The sequence below is a fragment of the Xiphias gladius genome, chromosome 12, assembly GCF_016859285.1.
Source record: "Xiphias gladius isolate SHS-SW01 ecotype Sanya breed wild chromosome 12, ASM1685928v1, whole genome shotgun sequence".
NCBI lineage: Eukaryota > Metazoa > Chordata > Actinopteri > Istiophoriformes > Xiphiidae > Xiphias > Xiphias gladius.
In genome coordinates, this window is record NC_053411.1 from 7,478,392 (window position 1) to 7,502,593 (window position 24,202).

The 24,202-nt window shown below is 40.3% G+C and overlaps 1 protein-coding gene across 2 annotated transcripts in view; it reads right to left on the minus strand.

Moving 5' to 3' along the window:
• Positions 1-21,289, minus strand: part of LOC120797395 (serine/threonine-protein phosphatase 2B catalytic subunit alpha isoform) — a 62,387-nt gene extending 41,098 nt beyond the window's left edge. For both annotated transcript variants that reach the window (XM_040141028.1, XM_040141027.1), the window contains exon 1: positions 20,976-21,289. In XM_040141028.1, the coding sequence (XP_039996962.1) occupies positions 20,976-21,036 (61 nt within the window). In that variant the 5' untranslated portion in view covers positions 21,037-21,289. The remainder of the gene's footprint in view (positions 1-20,975) is intronic.
• Between the last annotated feature and the right edge of the window lie 2,913 nt (positions 21,290-24,202).

Below are 24,202 nucleotides of genomic sequence, written 5' to 3' on the forward strand. Positions count from 1 at the left end.
GTTTAGAGCAACATTTAATGATTTCCTTCTACAGTGGATTATCACTGAGTCTTAAGTCTTTAACTCACAAAGCTTTAGATCATCAACCATAGCCACCTTTGTTAATGCAGCAATGATGAATGGAATAATTACGTCAGATTATAGGAGACAATTGAGGTATGATTCCTGAAAATTTGCACCACCAGGCGCAGTACATCTAAAACTGCTGAGAAGCAGTGGGAAAATGGCATTTTGAAATGTTCAGGTTGGTGCAGTTCAGAGCTAATGCGATCTCTCTGAGGAATGAGACAGCGGGAGGTGCGCAGTCATATGGTGCTGGACAGATCAGCTTAATTGGAGAAAGTGAGACAGACTGTTTCAGAGCTCACCAAGCAGCCCCTGGCTTCATTTAGTGAAGAACACGGAGTGCAAGAGTGAATCTGGCCTCATCTAGAAGTTCAGATGTCTACAATTCCTGTACATCATTTTCAATCCTTGCCTTGTTAGCTGTCAGGAAGTTGTGTGCCCTAAACCTAACACTAAAAGCAGAGCAAACATAAGTCCAGTCACATACAGTGATATTGATAAGAAATGTTTAGAATTCAGAAAACTTCTACAGAGCAGACCTCCAAACTTCAAAACATGCCTGTACTTTGTAGCTATATAGCATAAAAACATTTTTAAGAAGTGCTTTTATTGAAATAATACAGTTCTACTCACACAATACGGTCAATCGATTGGTATCTAATTATTGCCACTACTGGTGCCAGTTTATTTTCATCAACTGCACAGCGATACCTATAGCAAACATTGACTCTGGTTGCCCCGGACGGTCAGGAAGAGCAAGGTATCTGCTACTAACTGCCTCTATCTGAAAAATATTAAGTCGGCATTGTCCAAGCTAGGTTGGGATTGTGGCCAGTGAGTGGGCAATGATAAAACAAATGAACTCATTTAAAATCATACAGATACAGCAGACTGCCTGGCAAGAAAAGCAACAACCTGTGAAAAATTCTTACAATTTCAGGTCCAGAAACCTAAGTCCTGCAATGCATGGCATCTCTCCATCAGATACTGAATTGCCCCAAAGAAACTGCTGACAGAGCATGATGCTGCGGGAGCCTTCGCTGAGTGTGGGCAAGACTCTGGTTGACACTGCCCACATCAAATCCTCCGCCCCCTTCCACCAGACAAGCCACCACACCAGCAATTTTCCTCCCCTTAGCCTCAGCATGACCATTGGAAATCTCAGCATGACCAACAGGGAGCTGAGGCAGAATAAAGACTCCAGAACTATGTGTGAGTGCAACAAAGGTCAGTTCATACAAAGCATAGAATACCAGAAGTAATCTGACTGTATGGTCAGATGTTATTATGCAAAGGCAGTTTAGTGTCTCATCTAAAGCGTGATACTGATCTATAACTTTGCTTCCTTACTCGCACATAACGGCAGTCACTATTCCCCTGATCCATTTGACTTTTCAAATGATGGTGCTGTGCTCTTTATCCTGAGGCAAGATAAGTGGCAAGATAGATCTCTTTTTAATGAATCAAGTGATCAACTATCTGATCAACTGGTATGTTAAAACCAGTGCCAAGTAAGATCATATGGCTATTTTTGCTGACATCAAAGAACTGCTACAGCTGAACCATATATCACATCATATTCATAAAGTGATAAATTATTTGCCATATGGTCTACCTCACACACTGGATACACCAGTGTGATGTGGATATGTCAGGAATGAAATTGGCGTTTCCGCCTCCCTCTCCAGCCTATCTAGAAAGCCATATATATCTCATACACAATATGTCAATCAATAATTGAGTCGGCACTCCCTAGAAATGATGCATTCCTTGCAAACAATTTACATAATATAAATAAATTTCAGTTACAGATTGACACACACAGTCCACATTACAAATGGTGTATTTTAATACCGAAAGGCTTAAAACAATATTTAAGAGGGAAATTATGGCTGCCAGCTTAATTTAGAGATGATTCTTAAGCAAAGAAATCATAAAACAGAAACGAATGGTTGGCTGTTGGATAATTCTACAAAAGTAAGTCTTAACAGGCTGTATCGTGTCGCTGAGCTGATGCAGTAGCTGAATCCGTACACTGGGTGTTTGCAATGTGATTCAGTACAGCAAAGAGGGAAACTACTCTGGTTTTCTAATATTATGTCATATGAAGATGTATTAAAGTGAAGTCAACCTACAGAACATATTGGGCTGCCATCTGGCCACCGAGGACAGACCAGAGATTCAAAAGGCCTGCAGGCTTTAGGGCTAACGGTAAAAAGGTCACTTCGAAATTGGCATGAACCTCTTTACCATGCATTAGGGATAGAAGCCAGTCCTGAACGAAACGCTTAACAGAGCGCGGCTTTGAAGCTCAGTGCTTTTGAGTCTGCCGATTATATCAGTGCGCAGAATGGGAATGGAGTAGTTACCTCTGTGGTTGAGGCAGGAAGGAGAGCAGAGCCAACAACACTCACCTTCTCAGTGACAGACAGCAGAGAGAAAAAGATAAAGGGGAAAAGTAGAAAAAGAGCCCTTGGCTGTGTCAGAGGAAATAAAAATGCAAAAGGGTACTGAGCAGAACTGTCAATAAAGACTCTGGAGGCCTGTATCGAGACAGAATTTGTGCCATGAAGACAAATAATGCTACAGAGCCCAGCAAGTATTAAGGATATCACATTTAATAATTTGTGTACACAAATTATCAATCATTCCCTTGAATAACATACTCTTGTACTACTTAATTTGCCCCCCTGTAATCAATAATTCATGCTCTAAAATTACTAAATTGTGCCTTCAAATTACTCAGTTCATTCCCCCAAATTTGTAGCAGCAGGAACAGAAGTTACATGTTGTTGTGGTTAGTCCAGCCAGGAAGGAAAACACACCCAGACTGTGTTTTAGTATATTCATTAGATGCCCTCAAACGACTGAATTTATTTGCGTTAAATTAATAGCATTAAATTTAAAACACTGATTCCATGTGTCCTTGTTTACTCAACACTCTCCTTATAATGTATAATTGTGAAGCACTGGATGTTGTTTCAGCACTCCTTGCACTGTTTGGTCAGTTAGTTTTTGCTACATGGTGCACAAATGGCACTGTGCAATGCATTGAAAAATACACAGTGAAGTTGTCAGATAAATAACAGTCTAAATAGCCCCCCTTTTTTTAAATTCTATTTTGCAAAAAAGATATGTGGATATATTTCAAGTTTTGGCATAACTGTTAACTGTTTGGCATAACATAACTGTTATCTTTAACCCACAATTTATTTTACAGAACAACCCATTGTTTCACTACTTTTGTCTATGGCCTGCAGTCAATCTCATAATTAATTGTAGCTTGATTAAATGCTACCAGTGCACCATTATTGTACTTTGAAGAGTTGTTGACCATCCTCATCCACTGCAGAGATATAAGCTTTTACATCACATCGACAAACAGGTGAAATATTAGATAAACGTGAACAAAAGAGGTTGCCAGGGAAACAGCCCTGTAGAGTCTCAGTCTAAATCTTTCATCAATCAAAATATTGGATTAAAAGTGAGTCGCCGGCAGCATGCTACGTTCTGCACTGACTTGATCCAAGGCTGGAAATCTGAGCAAAAGCCTTATTATACATATCCCACTGTTACATGCTTAAAAACTGATAGATTAGTAAAATGTAGTGACACACAAACAACGGGAGTGTGATAGTGCACCTGACAGCTGTTCACTGCAATAACACGTATGGCTGTCTGCACAGAGGTTCTCATCAACAACAGTTATCTAGGGATCCTCATTATTAAGATAGACAAGTTGTATACTACAAAAGGCCAGAATGCAACCAAGACCTGCATCCATCCTGCCATGGCTGGCAGGGTTATCAAAGACCATCAAGCCCTGACAGAAAATAGCCCATAGCAGTGTTTCAGATACCTTGGTGATAGCAATGTGCATCTGAGTGACAAGCAAACGTTAATCCTGCTGTTGGCTCAACAGATTCTAGTTGAGAATTGTAGAAAGCGTTGGCGGCAGCAGGTGATCAAAATGCACCGCTGCTCAGACAGGGCTCTAACTAAGTCCCTGATTAATTAGTAAGGTTAGGGCTGAGGCGTGGGAGGCTGTCATGGAGGGATGGATTAATGTATGTATGCATGTAATGATGGGTAGATGGGTGTAGGCGGCAGATGATGGGAGTAAGCGGCGGGTGATGTGGGGGGTGGAGGGGCATTTTCTAAGGGATGTCCTTGCACTGGTTTTCTGGTGGGGATTGGGTCTGTGGCGAGCCATCAATGTAGCAGCTGATCAATGACACTGTAAGAGGCCGCCAGGGACCTGGATCACGGCTAGCAAATGACTACAGTGATTTGGAGCTGGAACGGGGGAGGTGCATGAGTCAGGGAGAGAGAAATATTAGTCAATGAAATAAAAAGGCGTAAGGATGACAAAAAAAGCTAGCAGGGAGAAGAGCAGCTGCCAATCTATCGAAAACGATCCACTCACTGGCTCACAGTCCACTGATGGGATGTCCCTGCAAAATTACCAGCCTCACACAACTTGAAGTCTACAGCAAATTATAGACCATAAGACACTCAACGACATAGGTGGCTTTTGTTTCATACAGCAATTTAAGATCCAACTGTCTAACAGTCTAAAAATTATTATGGTAAAAGCAGAAATATAGCAGATGGGTGTTTTATCACGTTGCCTCCTTCTGTCTCAGCGCGTTTCAAATTTACACAGTCATAAATCCTGATAAAAACAAACTGCTGAAAACTAGAGATTCACCAATCCAATTAGCCAGATCGGTTTCAGTGCCAATACTGACCTTATTCAGCAGATCAAGTATTGGCTATGATTTGACTGATCAACATTAAATTCATATTCTTTGTAATTGTCATTATAAAATTCTGTGTTTCAACGATCAATTAAACTCACTCTGACATGTCAGGCAGCTGACTCAGTTTGTAGTGTGGCAGCCATCCCTGGCTTCATGTTACCTTAAAATAAAAATGACCTCAGTCAGTGAGGTGTGTAGATTTTAGATGTGGCAAAAAGAGAGCACTGGTATGAGCTAGATACTTAATAATGGAAGAGACGCAGAATTGAGATAATGACATTAGTATTGGGAGAGAAACGGTTGTCAATTCTGACATTCAGTTTTTGCCATACTAATTTCTACACAACTAAAAATATGTTTATAAAAGTTGCCACATACATCAGGACAAAACTCCCTATAAAGCTCTAGAGGACAAACCACTCTGTCACATCAGTGATAAATGAGGACTTTTGAAAATTCAAATGATTGCAAATAGGATGTGATTGAATTTTAACTTCATGGAACCAAAAGTTCATGGAACCAAAAAGCAATAAATGTGAGTGGTATGACTTTCAGGGCTGTTTTTCCTGACAAGTATGATGCCTATTCCTAGGCTAAAGCGATGTTTCAAGTAAATCACCTGAACCTAGACTTTGTATACTGTATGCTTTTTTTCAGTACAGATAAAGGAATGACAGAGGTCACAGGGACCTGAAGTGTAATAGACCGCTGGAGTAATTTTGACAAGTCGTTTCCATCAACTAGGAAGCTACAAAGAACGGCTGGACTGAACATAGTTGAATTACTGCAGGCCATTACAAGTTTGGGCAGCTCTTTGTAAGAGGTGTAAGGGCCACAGGCCATCACAAAAAAAAATCTCAGTTTTGATGTAAAACACTTTGCAGATTTCCAGGTTTGTGGGGAAGTTAACACTCTGGCATTTCCTTTGAAAGCCACTCTGACAGGCCCTGAAGAAGACATTCCCTGCTAGCTTTGCCGTGCTGAGGCTTGTCCCCCTCCTCCTCCACCACAATGCCGTGACACAGGATTAGCTTTCATTAGAGAAGGTGCTGTAATCAGCTTTAGAGCATAGCAGAGGCGGAACAATGGAGGAGGCTGAAAGGATCTGGAAGACAGGGCGCTATGGGTGCATGCTCGGGTGTATGCAAGCTATTCCCACAAATGGAACCTGTGGCACGTAACAGCCAGACAGTTTCATAGCCACTCTTATCTGCATATTCCCCAGTGTAAGGTACTACACCTTTAAGACTGCTATTGTGATGAATACAGCATAAATACAACACTATTTTCCTCACTTGTCATTTTAGGGCCCTCACACAAAAAGCTGCAAGGTACTATTCAGCTTTTGCTGAACATTTTATGGGTGAACAAAGCCTATAGATCTTGCTGCATTTGCCAGCACTTAGTTACAGTCTACTGACAATGAGAAAGAAAGCTATCTGACTGGCTTTTCATAACAGTCAATCTGTGATTTCAATTTTTAGTCCCGTTTTTCCTTAATTTCTCCTGTTCTTTGGTTCTTCAACAAGAAAGACCAAAAGCTAACACCAATGCAAAGCGAAGCAAAGCAAGGAAACATGCATAAGTGCAGAATGTATGTACATGTTGGAGGTCAACTGGCTGTTGGCTTTATTTTACGTGCTGTCATCAAGTGCAACTGTCAATAGAAGACATGACGTGAAGCTAAATATTCAATTTGTTAGTGTTTTTTTTATTTAATTGGTGGGTGTGTTTGGATTCTAGTCTGGACAAAAATCTGGCCCTGCATGTGCACAGAACCACCTTTGTGCGAGCCCTCCACCACTCTCCATCATGCTGTCAACTGGTGCTTGCATTGGGAAGGACTGACAATACAGGTCTATTGAGAACATATGTTCCAACTAACGTTGGAGAGCTCCACCAGTGCCCAGGCAGTCACTTCACAAAGCATTCTTGTCAGTGGCTTGTTCTATGAGTGTGGAGTGACATGCAGACAGGTGGCTGGACACAATACAGATCAGCTGTGTGAAGTTCAGCTGGGGCTGTAGCTGTTGTCACAAAACCACAAGTTTGAATTCAAAATCATTACTATCAAGTTAAACATGCAAAACCTAATACTATAATGATACCATGACAGACAAGTAAAAATAGAACACAGTATGCTTCAAAAATTAAACTGGACAGCTTTGTAGAACCTTTTTCAGAAGTGCTTTAAAATGTTAGTTGGTCATACAATGTCAGCTCTGTAAGCAAATTAGTTCTATATTTTTTACCTGGGATTAGTGTTTTTTTAATGTTGCTACAGTCAACTGTCAAGAGCCATATTATGGCTCCTTCTTTTCCTGCCTCTTTTAAATATTTCAATCCACACATTTAAACCCTCTATAGAGAACACTGAAAAGGAATTTTCGCTTGCAGAACACATTTGCTGAGAGTATCCAGACATATTATGTCGTGTTTAGGGAGTATAATACTCAATATAAGAAAATGTAGAATGGCATCAACATATGATACCTTTAACATTATGAATATGGCTGGCTGATTAGGGAATGCTCTATGTTCTTGCACTACCACATCTCAAATCCCTAATTGGGTATCTAGACAGACAATAGACTCCTAAAACAATCTAATTGATTACAGTATTATCTAATACGATACAATATGGTATGTAAATCAATGGAAAAAATGTTATGTTCCAGAAACTTCAGTGTTTTCTGTACTCATTCACAGCTTGCCTCTGAGATAATATGCCTCAACAGGCGTGATCGCACCTCCCAAGGAGGGCTCGTTGGCAGCTTAGATGTTGGCATTTCTAGAATGCAATTACTAGTTGCATACAGAGGGGATGAGGCCAGTGTATATTTGCACCAACACTTGGTAAACGGATCATACCAGACCTGAGGCTGACCCAAATAAAACACTGCCTGAACTGTAGACAACATTCCTCATCATTAATTAACCCCCCAATCCCCTCCTCATACTCCTCTGTACTGACAATGTTAATTTGAAAGTGAATACCACACAGCCAATATCAAAATGATCTGTGGACTGGGGAAAACCCTCCCAACCATACAAGAATAGCCTCATCACATATATAAAATGGCATTCCTCCATGCTGTGCCAAATGGACAAGGGAGGGTCAGAAATGGCAAGCAAAGTTTAATGTGTTCTAAATAAGTAAATACATAGATAAAGGTAAATATATAATTCCAAATAAAGGATTTGGATTCAAGTATAATAAGACACATCTAATATTGTAACAAGCATGTTTCTGGTATCAAATGTTTGTGTCCAAGACATCCATGAGTTTTCATATCTGGCAGACTAACTTTGGTTTTTCAGAGGACAGGTGGTGAGGCAATGGGATGGCACAGCCAGCCACCTCCTCCTACCTCTTGCCAAGACAACAAGGCCCCTCAGAGTCCCCTTCCTTTGCCATTGCTTCCTTTTCCCCCTTGCCCACGCCCACCTCTCAAACCCATCTCTGTATCTAGGCCATGACTGTGCGGGCGTGGTGGGTTCTCCTGCCAGCAGGTGTACCTGACTGCCAAGAAAGAAAAGCAAAAAAAGGCCCGGGCTGGGATAGGAGGGAGGGAGGGCAACAAAGGAATTATTTCTCTATACACCAAAGGAATTCTGAGTCAGCAACGGATATAACTCCACATCAACCACACACATCACGTCTAGCCATTCCCAGCCCCCTGGAGGAGTTCCATATATCAGGAGAGGCTGTGATGGAGCCCCTGAGGTAGCAGCTATTATGCAACCCTTCTGGGCTAAAAGTGACTATAAAGTAAATCATCCTTCTCTGCCGCCAGCCTGACCTCCATAGTGCAGAGAAAGCACTTTCAAAATTCACAAGCGGAGTATTATGCTGATGGCACCATCTGTGCAGGCTTTACTAGCAGCCGTGAGATTAAAGGCATTTAAAGCATCACATTCAAACGCCATCTCTGTAGTCAGGGTCCAATCAACGATGGGGAGCCTAAGTAAGAGCAAGGGCCTTTATAAGACTCTAGGCGTTGCTGGGTAGTGCGGATCAAGCAGAAGCGGGCTGCCTAGGTCATGCCCCCGATCCCCTTGTGCCAATCAGGCCTGCTCCAAGGGTCATGTATCCTTGAGGATCAGGTCAGTGAGCAAAGTCAGGACTCAGAAAGGAACACTTGACAGCTTGACTGCCTGAAGGGAGTCTTGACTCCCAGACTCTCTTCTCCAGCACTTCCTTAGAAGTGCATTCACATCTTTTCACATTTCAGACCAGATACAGTGGTTCAGCTTTTTTCAAATTCTTTACTTTGGAAAACTTTCAAAGACATTCCCATGTGGTATGTTTCCCAGCAGAGCTCTCCTGCAACATAAAGGTTCAATAATTTCAATGCTTATGTACCAAAAAGTGAATACAGAGGACTGAACAATTTTTAAAGAACATTTCCTTCATTAAAGCCAAAGAAAGACACACAAAATCAAACACTGCCATATACCCTGGCAGTTGTTACAAAAGGTATTGAAGTTAGCTAGCTGTCAAACATGCACTATATTTACTTTCAGCAGCAGTGCTGCACAGCCTAATACTGTGGAACTGCATAGCTTTGTACTGTATACACCATCTGTTAGGCTGAAAAGAAGTCCTTGCCCTCTTAACTGCCAGCCACAAAACAGACAGTACTCAGCGAATGTTTAATGCAGCTTACAGCCATTGTCTGACAACGTTCCTGTCATGAAGTGTTTGAGATAGAAAATAACCATGAATTTGGGCTGGTGGAGGGAAAAATCTAATTTGATTTCATTCTGCCAATTGCTGACAAAGTGCTGGCTTAAAATCACTTGGAGATACACTATCTGCCGGCCGACCAGCTGATTTGTACCTCGATTTGGCCATCCCAAGGCTTGCCACATTCCTCCAGGGGGATCAGATTACGGTCTATACAGGGAGATGGGCGTGAAGCATTATGGGTGTTTTGGTTTTACAACATGGGCCTGACACAGCTGAGCAGCAGCATGAGCAAAAGCAGTGCAAAAGGGAATGAAAAGAAATACTGAATGAATGGCAAATTGTGGCCCAGAGGAAGCATTGTAGTTATGGTTGAAAGCAGGAATGGCAGAACCACAGCGAAAACTGAAGAGAGTAAAAAAGGCACGAAAAATGTTGTTGGATGGTGGCTGGAATACATGACAAAGAGACAGAAAATAGTTGAGCCAGTGAAAAAGAAAATAATCGGCCTTGTACAGTATATCTCACATTTTCACAGGACAGAAAAAAAGACAGTTCTGACTGAAGTAACTGTCAAGCTTTGCTAGAAAAGCTGTCAAAAACACTGTACTCTTTACTATTCTTGTGACTGTGTGTCACAGACGGGGACATACTCAAACTTGTGTTCACAGCAGTAACTGTGCACCAGAGGGCTTCTGTGTCACTCAATAACCTTACCAGTTTTTGTGAGGGCTGGGCCACTATTAAAGGCTTGCATGATATAGCAGAGCAATGAACAAGGAGCCAAAGAACATGACAGTGAGTGAGCGTGTGCGTGTGTGTGAATATAGGACTGGGGTGTGACAACAGCAATAATTACCAACAATGGATCAGGAGTTCAAACAGAGTAAAGATTAGCTTGTTGGAGCAACATGTCTTCCACAGTTTTATGATTCCATTTTCTTATAAGTTTCACATAAAATCAGTGGAATGGGAGGTTCCCACTACTTCCTTGAGTTTAACATTCTTTAGAGTCATCATCGCAAAAATATGAAAACACACGTTCACATGTATGAACATGCACAACAATGACAGCTGACTAGTGCATCAGCCACAGTCTACTGAGAAACAGGACCTCTCTGCATGCAATTAATAGAGCAAAAGCCAACCATTCATAAGCAGCAGGCCCACTTGACAGCAAAAAGATACAGTAGTTCATGAGCCCTCCCTCTACTCCTAAAGGTCCGATAGGGAGTGGTACTGTTTTAACGTTTAAATGACTGGTCATTGTAATGTATGGCTCCCTGGCGGTGTTTGGACAGGCACAAAATCAATCTGAGCCATGGGACACACTAACCTCTCCACAATCTGACTAACGGAGGCACACTGTGAGCTCAGACTGACGAGATATCAGTTTGCACTATAATCGTGCTCGCCTAGGCCTGGCAACTGCAGAGGCCAACTCCAAGTCGGCTTTACTTCCACGGGGGCGTGACTGTCTCTTCTGCATTGTGTTGCTGGCCAGCTACAGTCTATCATGAACAAGCTGTTGTGTAAATTAAATCTAACAAGATAAATTGACCTTGAAATTACTAGCAGATTATTCCCAGAGAAAATTGATTGTTAAGAGCCAGCAGCTAGTAATGAAATTTCACCTAATGGTATCTTTTGAGCTGACCCTGGGGCCTGATTCAACAGACAAAACAGCAAGAGCAGGGTAACAAATACAAGCCAACTCTACAGTATGTCTAAGCCCTACCTCCCCACTATTACACACACATCTCACTCGGGACTCTGGCTCTGGTCAGCCTCTGTAGAGTGTGTTTTGAGTGAGTGGGCAAGGCAACTGTACTCCTCGTTCCCCTCTCTGTGTAGGAGGGAATGACTGATTGCCCTTTCAACATTAGTTTTGGGGCAACTTAACCCCTCTTTGCTTGGCATTTTCAGAGATCCATAAGCAGGTTATAGCCACGGCCCAAAATAAAACAGCTTTATGGTAAATTCATGCAAAATTCAAAAGCCTTAAACAAGTAATGAGCTTGACAACTTTCAAGTGCAAATTTTTTAAATGAAGTCCTGATATCAAAATTCTGGGAAAAAAAAGAAAAAATTATAATAAATATGTGGATGAGAAGCATGTCATCCATCATCAGGAAGTACTGTCATATCTTGTCACACAAATGCCAGTTTCACAAAACAACATCCTGTCAGGTCAATTATAGAACAAGTTGACATCCAATGAAAGATTTTTTTTTCCTATGGTAGACTAAGATAAGAAGACACAAAATTCACCACCACATGGAATAAGAGGGTTAATTTTCAGCCAGGTGGTCTATAATTAACGTGTGTGAATGAGTGTAAATAAACCTTGGGGCCTTGCTTCACCTCCAGCTGTATTTGTATAGCTGGAGTTTCTCTCTAGTCCACACTGGCTACTTTAGTTAGTTGGCTAGCGACACCTGAAAGAAAGAGAAAGTCCCCCCGGGGCTGTCATTTCACACAGCAGTCTCAACATTGAATGAACAGAGGAAAAACAACTTGGCATATAATGCGCTTATTTACCCATCTGTAATTAGGGATTTCCTCAATCAAGCAAATTTTTGTTGCCTTGCTTAATGGAACTGAGAAATAAAAATAAAAAAAACTTACTTTAAAAAGATCCATGTAGAACCTGAGCCTTTGCTTTGCACCACAGTGAGTGAAAATTAATGTATGTGTTTGTTTTCTAAATTTCCTAAAAGTACTAAATCATTTTACCAAAAACAGCCATGATAAAAAAGGAAAACTGGCTAAACTGCTCTTATTCTTATCCCCACTGTTACTCGAGGATTTAATTAAGTTTATCCTTAACACTTGGTTAAAAGTATTCATTGGTCTGTTAATTAAAAGGAAGTTTTTATACAATATATCTCTTTCTGGTCTGATAAAATCTGTTCCGCAGTAGATTCATTTCTCGAGCAGAAGCTGAAATGATGAAGTGGTAAATAAAAAGGCAAAGGAGTCAGGTAAATCCTATACCACGCCTTTTCATAATGTGACAAACAACTGGGAAGCTGGTACACACAACATTCAATATGAGTCCCAAACATTCTTCACTTAAAGGGTCTCCTGGTTTATAGTGAAAAGCAACCAGTGCTGAAAAAGCCCTGAAAAATGTCAAACTGGAATCTAAGGCCTGAAGCCGATCACTGGCCAAGAACCACCAGGCAACTTGTCTGAATGCGCAGTTCTTATGCCGTGTTGGCTGATGCTGTTCCTGGTGCCTATGCTTCAGGATTCGGCCAAACCAAACTCTGGTCAAAATAAACCTGCAGTGGTTTGCAGTGTTACACCATGAAGACAAATCTGAATACTGTGAAAAATCATGTTCTGCTCTCACAGCTGATATGCTTTATCAAACACCCTGGGGAAAAAATACCAATCTACAGTCATGATTGAACCACATTGGCTGAAATGAGAAAATTAGGCCTCACTGGCTATCATACCCAGTATTTTACCAAGTATATATGCAGATAAACCAGTGTCACTGTCCCTGTTTGAGATGTGCTAATATAGAAAGGCACATTAAGGACATCATAACAAACAACCTCATAGCTAAGGTTTGACTCTACCTGTCAAGCTATAATGTCAGATAAAGTACACAGGTTGTATGTTGCTTTCATTTCTTGTTCTGTGACACACAAATGTAGTGGAGATGGAAAAAAAAAACAAAATATATTTATATTCAGTTCTTCATAGAAATGGGATGCATTTGCATCAGCTTCAGTGTGTGTGTAGGTGTCAACAAGTACTGATGCCTACATGATAGCAGGGGAGAGGCAATCTCGACAAAACTGTTACCATTAGATACTGCGCACCCTTCCCATGTCATTCCCTGCTATACGTGCACTGAGTGGATGAGCCAACACAAGAGTTACAACGACCCTCCCCCTGCGCTGACTTTTCTCTGTTTACTAATCTACCATTTACAAGCAGCCCGCAGATGGCTTTACTCCTTTCACCCATATTTAAATACAAACGACCGCCTGGCATAACACAGGAGTGTGTGTCTATGTTGGCACCAGTCACACAGCAGCATGCAGAGGCCTGTCCCACTCCACGAAAACAAGTCTTCCATTTAGCATGCAGGTTTGTTTTCACCACAAGGAACCTCCTCCCTCTAATAAAGGCAAATACGACAGGGCATAGGGAAAACTGAGGCCAAAATACTGCTTGTTCACATGGAGGAGCTTTGTCCTTGATAAAAATGTTACTGTGGAGATCTTTTATTCTGAGACACAAAACATTATTCAGTGTTGCTAAAATGGTTTCTCATTTTGCACGCGGTTGGAGTTGGCTGTGTGTGTGCATACCTGTGGGCTGGGGTTAAATAAATATTCAGGCAAATCAAAATATAAACAGCCAGAAAATGATTTTGCTAATGATGAAGGGGTATAAGGATTCATGATGCATTGATTAGAAATTATCCAAATTGAACTGCATCAATCTGCTAAAAGAAAAAAGAATGAATCCTTCTGACTCCAGCAATCATACATATGAGATAAATCACAACAATCTCACATAGTGTAGGCTGAAAATGCAGCTAAATAAATCCGTTACTGGGTCAATGTCCTGGGTGTCACCACACCACCTTAATTAACATTACTAACACCATATTTGATAAACAAGCATTGCAGATGAACAAAGTGACCAAGAGGTCGCTAAGGTTAGAGATCCCTACACCTTTTTCACCCAAAAATTAACGGGACAGGAAAATCTGTTAAAAATTCACTCTTTAAAACTTTGAGAAAAATCTTCCACTGATCAATTTCTGAGGCAGCAGCAGCTCGTTCTGCTGACCAGACAATTTGAAACATCACTGCAAGGGCGAAAACCATTATGTCTTTTAAAATTTGTTTGAATGGATGTATGCCCTTGCATTGTAGTCAAAACTGCAGGATTCAGTGAAATATTAGACTATCTGAAGTGGTAGTCTCCCTTCATGCCCACATGCACATCAACAGCTCCCTTCAGCCACTTTCAATCGCTTTCACTCAGCATACTGCCCACTCCTACACACCACCTCCTCTGACAACTATTAACAAGTTGAAATCAGTACTGTCACTACCACTACTAGTGGTACTATTACCACATTATTATTCCTGTTGAGACTCAAGTGTGAGGTGAACATTGTTTGGATTAACGTAGCTGTAAAAGCATTTAGAAGTGTGTGGCAAATTAATTAATTTGCTTACTTTTTATTTAGAACAAAATAGATGACATCTTTGGATAGTTTTAAAAATTGTCTTTCATCTCAGCACTTTTATGGGAAAAAACATGTTTGAGTCCTTAGTGTTATTGTAAACCAATTTCCAAGTAACTGAAACACCCTTTTTCTCTTGAAGAATAATGTCTTAAATATAACTCTACTGTCTTCTTCTGATTAAACTTGCAGAAGACTAATGATAGCCTCACTTGTTCTAATGTGCATGTTTCTTTAAAAGATTCACAATGTTAGCTCCCACTTTCCAAATCAGACTGTGATTTACAAAACCAAATTATGAAAAAAACATAACAAAATAAAAAAAAAACACACACACGCAAATCACTCCTGACTCAAATAATCCTCCACTTAGTTGTTAATTGAACTGAGTTTCTGTTGAGCCAATGATTCACAGCTCTTGACAAAGCATTTGCTCTCAATTTTTGCTAAACAGCATTTGGCAACAAGCCAGTGTTTCCCATACATTGATTTATTTGTGGCATCCCGCCAAAGTATCAACACTGACCACCACATATCGAATTTTTTTTTTTTTTTACTATTTCAATGGATAAAATTTTGCTTCATTGTAGAGCCGCATGCAGCACATCAATTCTCTCTCTCTCCCTCCCTCACTCTCTCTAACTCTCTCTCATCATTATTTTTGTTTTTTCCCCGCAGAGAAGACGGCAGAGAAGACGGCTGGCCGAATAACAGACCCAACTCTTTAAATAAGTTATTAGCAAGAATGTAGGAGTCTAGCTAGTAGGGATAGCTATAAGTTAATGTTAGAATAAAGGTGGGTTGTTGAGTTTAGGATGCTGTACATAGCTATTAGTCAATACTGACTGCTCCTGCAAGTGGATAACATTAATGTTAATTCTTTAACTCTGATTCTGAATGTTTGCTTCCTGAATTCAGATGAATATTGGAAAAGACTCAAAAGGGCTCGTCCTGAGGAGGTACCAAGACAGTCTGGACCAGAGGACCAACTGAATTCTTAAGAAAATCTGCTTCCTCAAATAACTAAAAATGACCAATGTTGCATATAATGTGCATGTATATACACAAGTGTGTACAGGATTACATTCTGAATCTATCCCAACAAAGTCCCACTTCTTTCACTGCCTGTTCATACTATGTCCTCTGAGTGGGAGTTGAGGTGAGAAAGCAGATTTACTACTCTACTGGCCTCTAATATAACCCAGCCATCCATTTGCTCCCAGTTCACTGGGTTAGCTTCTCCTCCCCCACACTCTCCGTGCTGGATGCCCAACTTGTAGTTACATGTGTTGTAGACACTGTATTGATTGATTTGTGACTGTGCTGCGACCAGCTCCAGACAGGGATCTAATGACACACGACTTTCGTCTCTGCTCCAAATGGTTTTTGTTAGCTACTGTAGCTCACAAAAGGACAATGTGCTGGTTTCTGCCAGCCATGAAATGGGAAATGCTGAGGATTTGTTTATACGGAGGCTGATTTTTACCAAACACAATAGCGTAACATTATGATCTATGGTGCATGGATGCCACTGTGGGTACAGGCAACGAAGAGCAGATTTTTTTCTACTTTGTCCTCTGCAAAATGGTATTTTGGTGGTTGAAGAGGAAATGTGGTGCATGTGGTGCATGTAAGGTACAAAGCCAGAGTAAAACGCCACAGCAAAACGCCATCCATCAACATAGAAGCTATAAAACTACTGATTCAAATGAATCAACACTGTAAATTCAAAGGCTTGCAAATCCCCAAACTGTACTCATAGGCTTAGCAACAATCTAAAAACTACAAAGTAGGTAAACAGTTTCCGTCCCCCTATTGCTTTATTTAGACCCAACATCCATTTGTTCACATGAATTAGCAAGAGCAGCAGCTAATGCATGGAGTCAGATTACAATCTCTGAGCAGAGCCGCCTTTATCCCCCTATATGGAGTTTAATCTGTCCAAATCCGCTGCTTTGCTGTGCCCTAAATCCAAAACAGAGCCTAATTCCTCATTAATCTAATGAGCAGTAAAGGTGCACATACTCAGGTTCAGGATACCACAGACTGTGTGTCTGAGCATCACATTACAACACAGATGGCTCAGGTCTTCCCTACTATGCCATGATGAAATGTATTGTTATCAAAAACCACCAAAAGTTCATGGCAGACTAGACAAGCAGCTAGATGACAGGCTTTGATTGCTAGTTTGGTTATGTTCTTGTCACTCATAGTTTCTGCTTTCCAGGTCGAGCTGTGTGAGTGGACTCCTGTCAAAAGAAGCAAGAAATGCTGCGCATCTACCATGAATGGATCAAATTCTCAGGCAACTCTCACAGAGATAAATTCTAATCATTAAAGGAAAACCACCCTCATAGACTGAATGAATATCATTGTTCAGTATCTTCATATCATCATAAAAACATTAAGAGCCAAAGTACATTGCAACCACCCAAGAATACTGTAACCCCAAATGCATAAGGACAGTTTGATGTCATCTAGTTTGCTTCGTCTCCAACCCACAGAGCAGCAAACGTACGTCATTATTCGCACTTGATTAAAAACGACTGTCTAGCAGAAGAAGAATTGACAGTAATTGCCAAAAGCAAACTATGGATGAAGTTACTGACAGTTTGATTTGCACAATTATACCAATACCAAGGGACCTGTGACTTCATAAAAATAAAGCAGACTATTATTATATAGACTATTTCTACTGAAACTTTAACTTAACAAATTATAGACACAGCAGACAGGCACAGGATTAAAATCACAAACAGCCTCAAAAGTTATTATAAATCACTTAACTTTCCCATAGCAATTTTATTACCATGCTAATAAAGCTAATGACAAAGTTTACACTTGCTAATGGGGAAATATTACTCCAAATGAAAATATCTCAAGGAATACCTAACAAATGGTAATTTTATATCTCTGTATTATTACACTATGTTTATACCTGATAAGAAAGAAACACCGTGATGGCACATATTTTAGCTTATGAACATGAAGCAGAATCGTATGCAGGTGATCACACGTAAGGCGAAGATCAAGTATGTGGCATTACTTAATGTTCTGTTCTATAAATGACTTGGCTATCCAGCTGGGATCAGTGGCTGGCATTGCGCCGCTGTCACCACCACCATCTCTCCAACCCACGAATGTCTGAGCATGGGGGCCTCTCCTCAAAAGTCAAATGTCAGATGTTATCCATCCCTACTCATAGAGAAGGACCAGGCACACCATCGGGGGCTCAGAGGCCCTGCTTCTCAGCTGGTGACGGAAAAACACCATTACTGAATTTGTTTTGCTTTGGAGAGCAGTGGTTGTCAAGAGTGAACCATGACAACCATATTTATTTTATATTTAACTGAGGGTAGCACTAGTAATTTCTATCATGCAGTATATAACTGTAGAGAAAGATTCTGTTTCCACATTCAATCTTACAGAGTTAGTTTCTGGCAATAATTATATATTCAAAAGTCTTTAGTATCTGCAAGAAATGAGTATGTTGATTTAAGATACAAATCCAATAAATGCAGCATAATGGTGGTTGATTGGAGCTAAAACATTATTAGCCCATGAATATATTAGTCGCTCAACAGAAAATTAATCAGCAACTACTCTAATTGTCGATTAGATTATTTGAATAATTTTTTAATCAAAAATACCCTAAATTTTAGGTTCTTTAATGCAGATATTTGCCGGTTTTCTTCCTGGGCTGTGGAAAATTTTGATATACTGTTTTCTGACATTTTAAAGACCATTTTAAATGACAATTGTTAGGTTAATCAAAATAATGAAAACAGCCATGAGCTGCAGCTAAATGGCTTACAGTTGCAGCAAAAAATCATAACCACAAACTTTGACAAAATAACCAGGATTATCATGTGTCACAACATAATCCTTACTTAACTGCTTCTTAACCAGGTAAGCTTTTAAAAAGTTAAAGCAAAACATTTGCAATGGTCAACTAACCAGCAGGAACAACATCATCACACAACTGACTGATCTTCTGACTAACATACAGGTGATGGAGCTCATTGCATTCATGGTTATATACTGGAAATCGCTCACGATTCCAGTTTATTTATGTTAGAGATGAAAACATGATGAAAATAATGCAACTTCTGCTGCCTCAGCTAATTAAACTCTCATAAGTAATTACTATGGGGCAGTTGCTTGCAGAGGCATTAAGATAATGCATCTTGAAAACAGGTGGATGCAAAGCACTTATGATAAGTTGGCCTGACACCTTGTAGCAGGGCAAACTAGGCAGCTGAAAACAAATTACTTCACACATATAGCCTGCAGTTATTTTGGAGAGGTGCTTTGTACACAGCCAGCCTCTGTGTTGTCATAATACTGATGCATTACCAAAACACTGACTTTTCAAAACTTGATGAATGAATAATGAGTTAAATTACTTTGTTGATCTCAGCATCATGTTTAGAAATGAGCCCCAGAAACTCGCCTCACAGATTCCCTGGCAGACTGTCTAATGACTAATCAATACATTTTAACCTGATTAAGACCATAGCAAACCTTCACTGAGCTGAGCAGGGAGGTACTGGAAATTCAGTATTGAGACTTGCAATGCCATGGTATCTCCTCAGCATAAAAACAGCCATGTTACAAACGGAAAAGTAGCTCCAGATCCATATAACATGACCGGCCAAGTGTCTCAGTGATATTGTTAATCTCTTCAAAACCCATACTTGTCATATCTATTTTTCATTACCTTTCAAGTTGGTTGAGACTGTAGGGGGATGATCTCTTGAAATATTCATTACAAAAGCACCCAAGACATGCTGGGACTCTCTTTCACCACTCAACCCCATTTTCTGTGTACGATGTGGCCATAACACAACTGGTTAGCTTTGTACTTGCTATGGAAAAGAAATTGCTGCAGTTATCATTTTGATAAACATTTTTCCGTTTCAAATGGGACAAGCTAAGCCTAAGAAAGCACTGAAGTGGAACTATATTTGCCATAGAGCTCAGTGAGGCAGAACTCAGGCTTGCCTTTAATATAGTGTATAGTCAATGATTCCAGTCACGGTCTTTTGAACACTGCAGCGTTGCCTTTTCTCCTTTTTAAACAATATCATAATGTTTAATGGTCACTGGTTATCTAATCATTTCAACCGGTTGAACCCTAGGAACTAAGCCTGAATAAAATTACTCAACAATTCTTTCCTGTGCTTGTGCACACTGTGATCGCTGCACATGCCTGTTGTGATGTACTTGAGCTGGGGAGGATAATGGTTGCAACTAGCGCTGGATCAAAATCAGTCAGCACAAATAAACACATTCTCTCCTCTTACGTCTGAGGAAAGGCTATGCATTTGTCTTCCAACATGCAAAATTTCACTTAGAATGACACAAAGTGTTCATATTCAAAAGCAGAATTAGGCTTAATACTGCATCTTAAGTGGAGAACTGCCTTTAAGATGCCAACTGGCATGAAACTGGGCAGGCTGCACTGCCCCTATTCCGTGTTCACGGGGTAGTTCGACTCGATTATGATCTTTATTGCATTCTTATGGTAGACTGCAAAGGTGGAATGCCAGACCTGTAAACACAGAGGGAAAGGAGAACCAGCCTATATGCTATGAACATTAAAAGCACACGATGAACACCCCCAAATATGAGATTACAAAACAAAGGCGACACCAAGTAGTATTATGCAATGCTGAAAAAGAAGAACCTTTAGGAAACTATGCTTGGTGATGCATGCAAAATGAGGGAAAATCGCCCTTGGGTTGAATGCGATGGTTGTGCAATATCTGTATGCATACTGTAAAGCTGTGCACTGTATATATATATATATATATATATATATATATATATATAAAAAAAATAAAATAAAATATATATATACATATATATATGAATCAAAATGACCATGCATCTGTCACAATGCTGGCTGTATTCGTGGCAAATGAAAACAATGTATATACAGACAACTGGCTATATCACGCCTCACGGGCAGAATGTGACACATTTCTAGCTAAATTCTTGCTCTGGCTCAACAACTGGAGTTACCCTCACTTCCTAGTTAAATGCTGCTGTCACTGCTCGGCTAACACCCTTCTTCCTCCATAGCCAGCACACAATTTTCGACTACATTTGCTGCTGCCGCTGCTGGTGTTGCCGCCGCTCCGACCGTGAATTCTTCAAGCCTGCTTCTGCTGGTCAGAGGCAGGGCTGCGGTGGCGTCTCACTTCGGTGTGCCATGAAAAATTACACTTACATTTCACCACCCTGTCCGTCGTAGATAACTTCGGTTCATCATTCGGCTTGTTTTCGGACATTTCCAGTGTGATATAATATTGAGATATAGCAGAAATGAGACAGTAAACGCTCCCTGCGTTGCTCTTGCCGAACAACTCTTGAGTCTATCCGAGGAAATAGACCGCAGTGATCTCACTCGATCCTATCTGCGGCCAAAAATACTTGCAACAGGGTTACAATTTCACTGCTTGTGCCGTAGGAGCTGCTCTGTCTGATTTACTGTTACTCTGTATCAAGTTGTCTCAGCGCAGTGTGCAGTCAAACATGCTAATCCCGAGGACCCGCCCCCAATTCACACTTCCTTCTACTATTGGCGGAGAGCGGCAGGCTGCAACTGAAGCGTACATTCACTTTCATCAAAGGGCTGTTCCTATGTCAGTACGGCCTGGTGTGAATAACGTATGAATTACTTCAACTTTTAATAAATTTGTAGCTGGAAATGCGCACTAAATAGGTGGATAAACAGATATAGAACAAGTGAACCTTTCACCTAAAATATGTTCACAAATGCACACAGAATATATATTGAATTTAGCACAAAAAAAGATCACTACACAGGTTTGGCTTTGACTGAAAATGTGTCTGGGGCCGGGAATTACTCTCTCAGTCTGGAAGCCCATTATCTGCCAGAATTTATTTTTTTTCTTAAATCATAAAAAGCTAAAGACGCACTGCACATTTAAACAAGGTTCTTTTGAGCTGTAAACTAAATGAATTGACTGTACTGTGATGAAACACACCAATGCTCATGTTGATATTGAGATTTCTAAACAAAGTTAAAAATCGGCATTTAATGGGTCTAAAATGGCTCAACACACCATCTACTGTTTTAAATCATCCTGAACCTCAGAAGGCCAATGCTGACATAAAGTCAACCCTTTGGGACTTCCTTACGTCATGAAATGTATTCTCTTTATTCTCTTTTTTGCTAACATTTTACTTAGTATTTTTCAATTTTGGCATAATGGTTCAGAATTGTGCTTTTCACAGATGTAGATGCACCACTTCTTTCCCTTCAGACCCTCATATGGCTCGGGAATGGTCGCAGATGGCAGCAGGTCTCACAATAGCAACACACTGCTATGTGCATTTGCAAAAAGCATTTTTCACGTCAGTGTAATTCTAACTACATATGTGGCCCCGAGAGGTCTGGCTTCAGAACCAACAGCTCGAATTGAGGCGCTTCAGGACCACCGTGGCGTTCTACAACACTAAATTCCACTTCACGGGACTCTGGAGGGGAAAAGACCTCCGACTCAAAAGAGTCATGATCTACATTATTTTCATTTTCCCTCACTTTATAGTGAAACACAGTAACAGTAAAAAGATATCTTGAATTCTAACTAAAGGCAAGCTTTTCATGAAATTTGTTCTGGATATTCATAGTTCCCTCAGGATGAATCCTGATAGTCTTAGTGACCTTTTCAGATTGGATTTTCCAAGGGCTCTCTTCTAGTGCCACCCTCGGGACAAAATGTCAGCAATGCAAACATGATATTTCACAATTTAATAGGCATGTTTCCATAAAAATTCCAAAGAATATTCATGCTCCATTGGAGATAAACCATTTTGATTTCAATGGCCCCATGTCCTTTCCTCCAGCACCACCCTCAGGACAAGATTTGCAGCTTGAATCTTTTTGTTTACGTTTTGATCACGTTATCAATGTTTCATTTGAGTTCATAGTTAACGTGTCTCTTTATTTGTCTCCATTTCACTAGTTATGGAATAGTAGTTGGTTTTGATAGCTTTAAAGTTTTCTATAGCGGCCTTGTTTTGTTCAGTTGAACTCACTATAGATTCAGATGAGGATTTTTTTGTGCTGTCGCCGCGGTTAGATCAGAGTAGTCACTGAGTGAGTGAATGAGTGAGCTAGTGAGTGTGTGGATCTGCATGCATGGGAACAGCATGATCTGTCACTGGTGAGTGGCCAGGTACACAGCACCGGCAATTTGCATGAAGGAGACTTCAGCTTTCACTCACTAATTTTTCTAACAGTTTAACAGTTGTGCTTTTCAGTTACCCCACTGCTGCTCGAATTAAATAAATAAATAAATGTTGGCATACTGCTATTGGTGATACACTGGTGTGCTATGAGTCAGTTGTTTGGCAGGTGGAATGAAGCTCTGAGTTTTATTTCTCTCTGTATTTCTCTCAGTTTGTGTGTGTGTGTGTGTGTGTGTGTGTGTGTGTGTGTGTGTGTGTGTGTGTGTGTGTGTGTGTGTGTGTGTGTGTGTGTGTGTGTGTGTGTGTGTGTGTGTGTGTGTGTGTGTGTGGGCATGGTAGGCCAGAACATCCCACAGCCTTTTTATCTCTGCCTATAGTGGAGACATTCACACCAGATCATTAGTTTCTGGTTCCAGCCTCAGCTTCCAGTCCTCTGCCTTACACTGATGGCTCTGCAGACTTAATTAAACTCTGGTCAAATCTGTGACTCATGTTTTTCACTTTCCATTCACCTGTTGTCAGCTTGACAGTGACCTCTGTGTTTGTTATTTGCTGTTTGGTTTTGTTTGTTTGTTTGTTTGCTTACACATAGACCTAGTGTGTCTTTTTTATGGGGTATAATAAAATACCAAGCATGACTATCAGATTAATAGTTTGTGATTTTTCATTATTTTGTATGTTTTTCTGTTTCTTTTTCAGTTTCAGTTTAGACTACTTCCCCTGCAGCTTGGGTAGTTTTTAAAACTTCTCCTCTCAAAGTTAATCTTTCAAGCTGAAAAAATCTATAATTTTTCATCTAACTTTGCCGCTCTCTATGCTGAATTAACATAATCGAGACATTGGCCTTTTATAACTTCACGTTTTATTACTACACAATTATAACTACCCGTTTTGTGTATTAGGTTTTTTGGTACCAGTACCAGTGATATATTGACAAAAAAATAATCTTGGATGACAAACTTTGAATTTCCAAACTACATAGTCAGTTTTTTAGAATTTCATGTTAAAATTGCAACATTTTTGTTTTTTTGTTTTTTTGTTTTTTTTTGGGAAATCAAAACCTCAGGTCCAAGCTTGTTCCTTTTCACTAGGAAAGAGAACAGGCTTTTTGTTTTATCAAAAAAATGGTCTAATTTCTTTGTTCTTTTTTGTGTAGCAGGAAACTCCCTCTTATCTGAGCTCCTCCCAACAACAGCAGTGCTGTTTTCCATGTCACTGTGAAGTAAGACCTGCAGACAA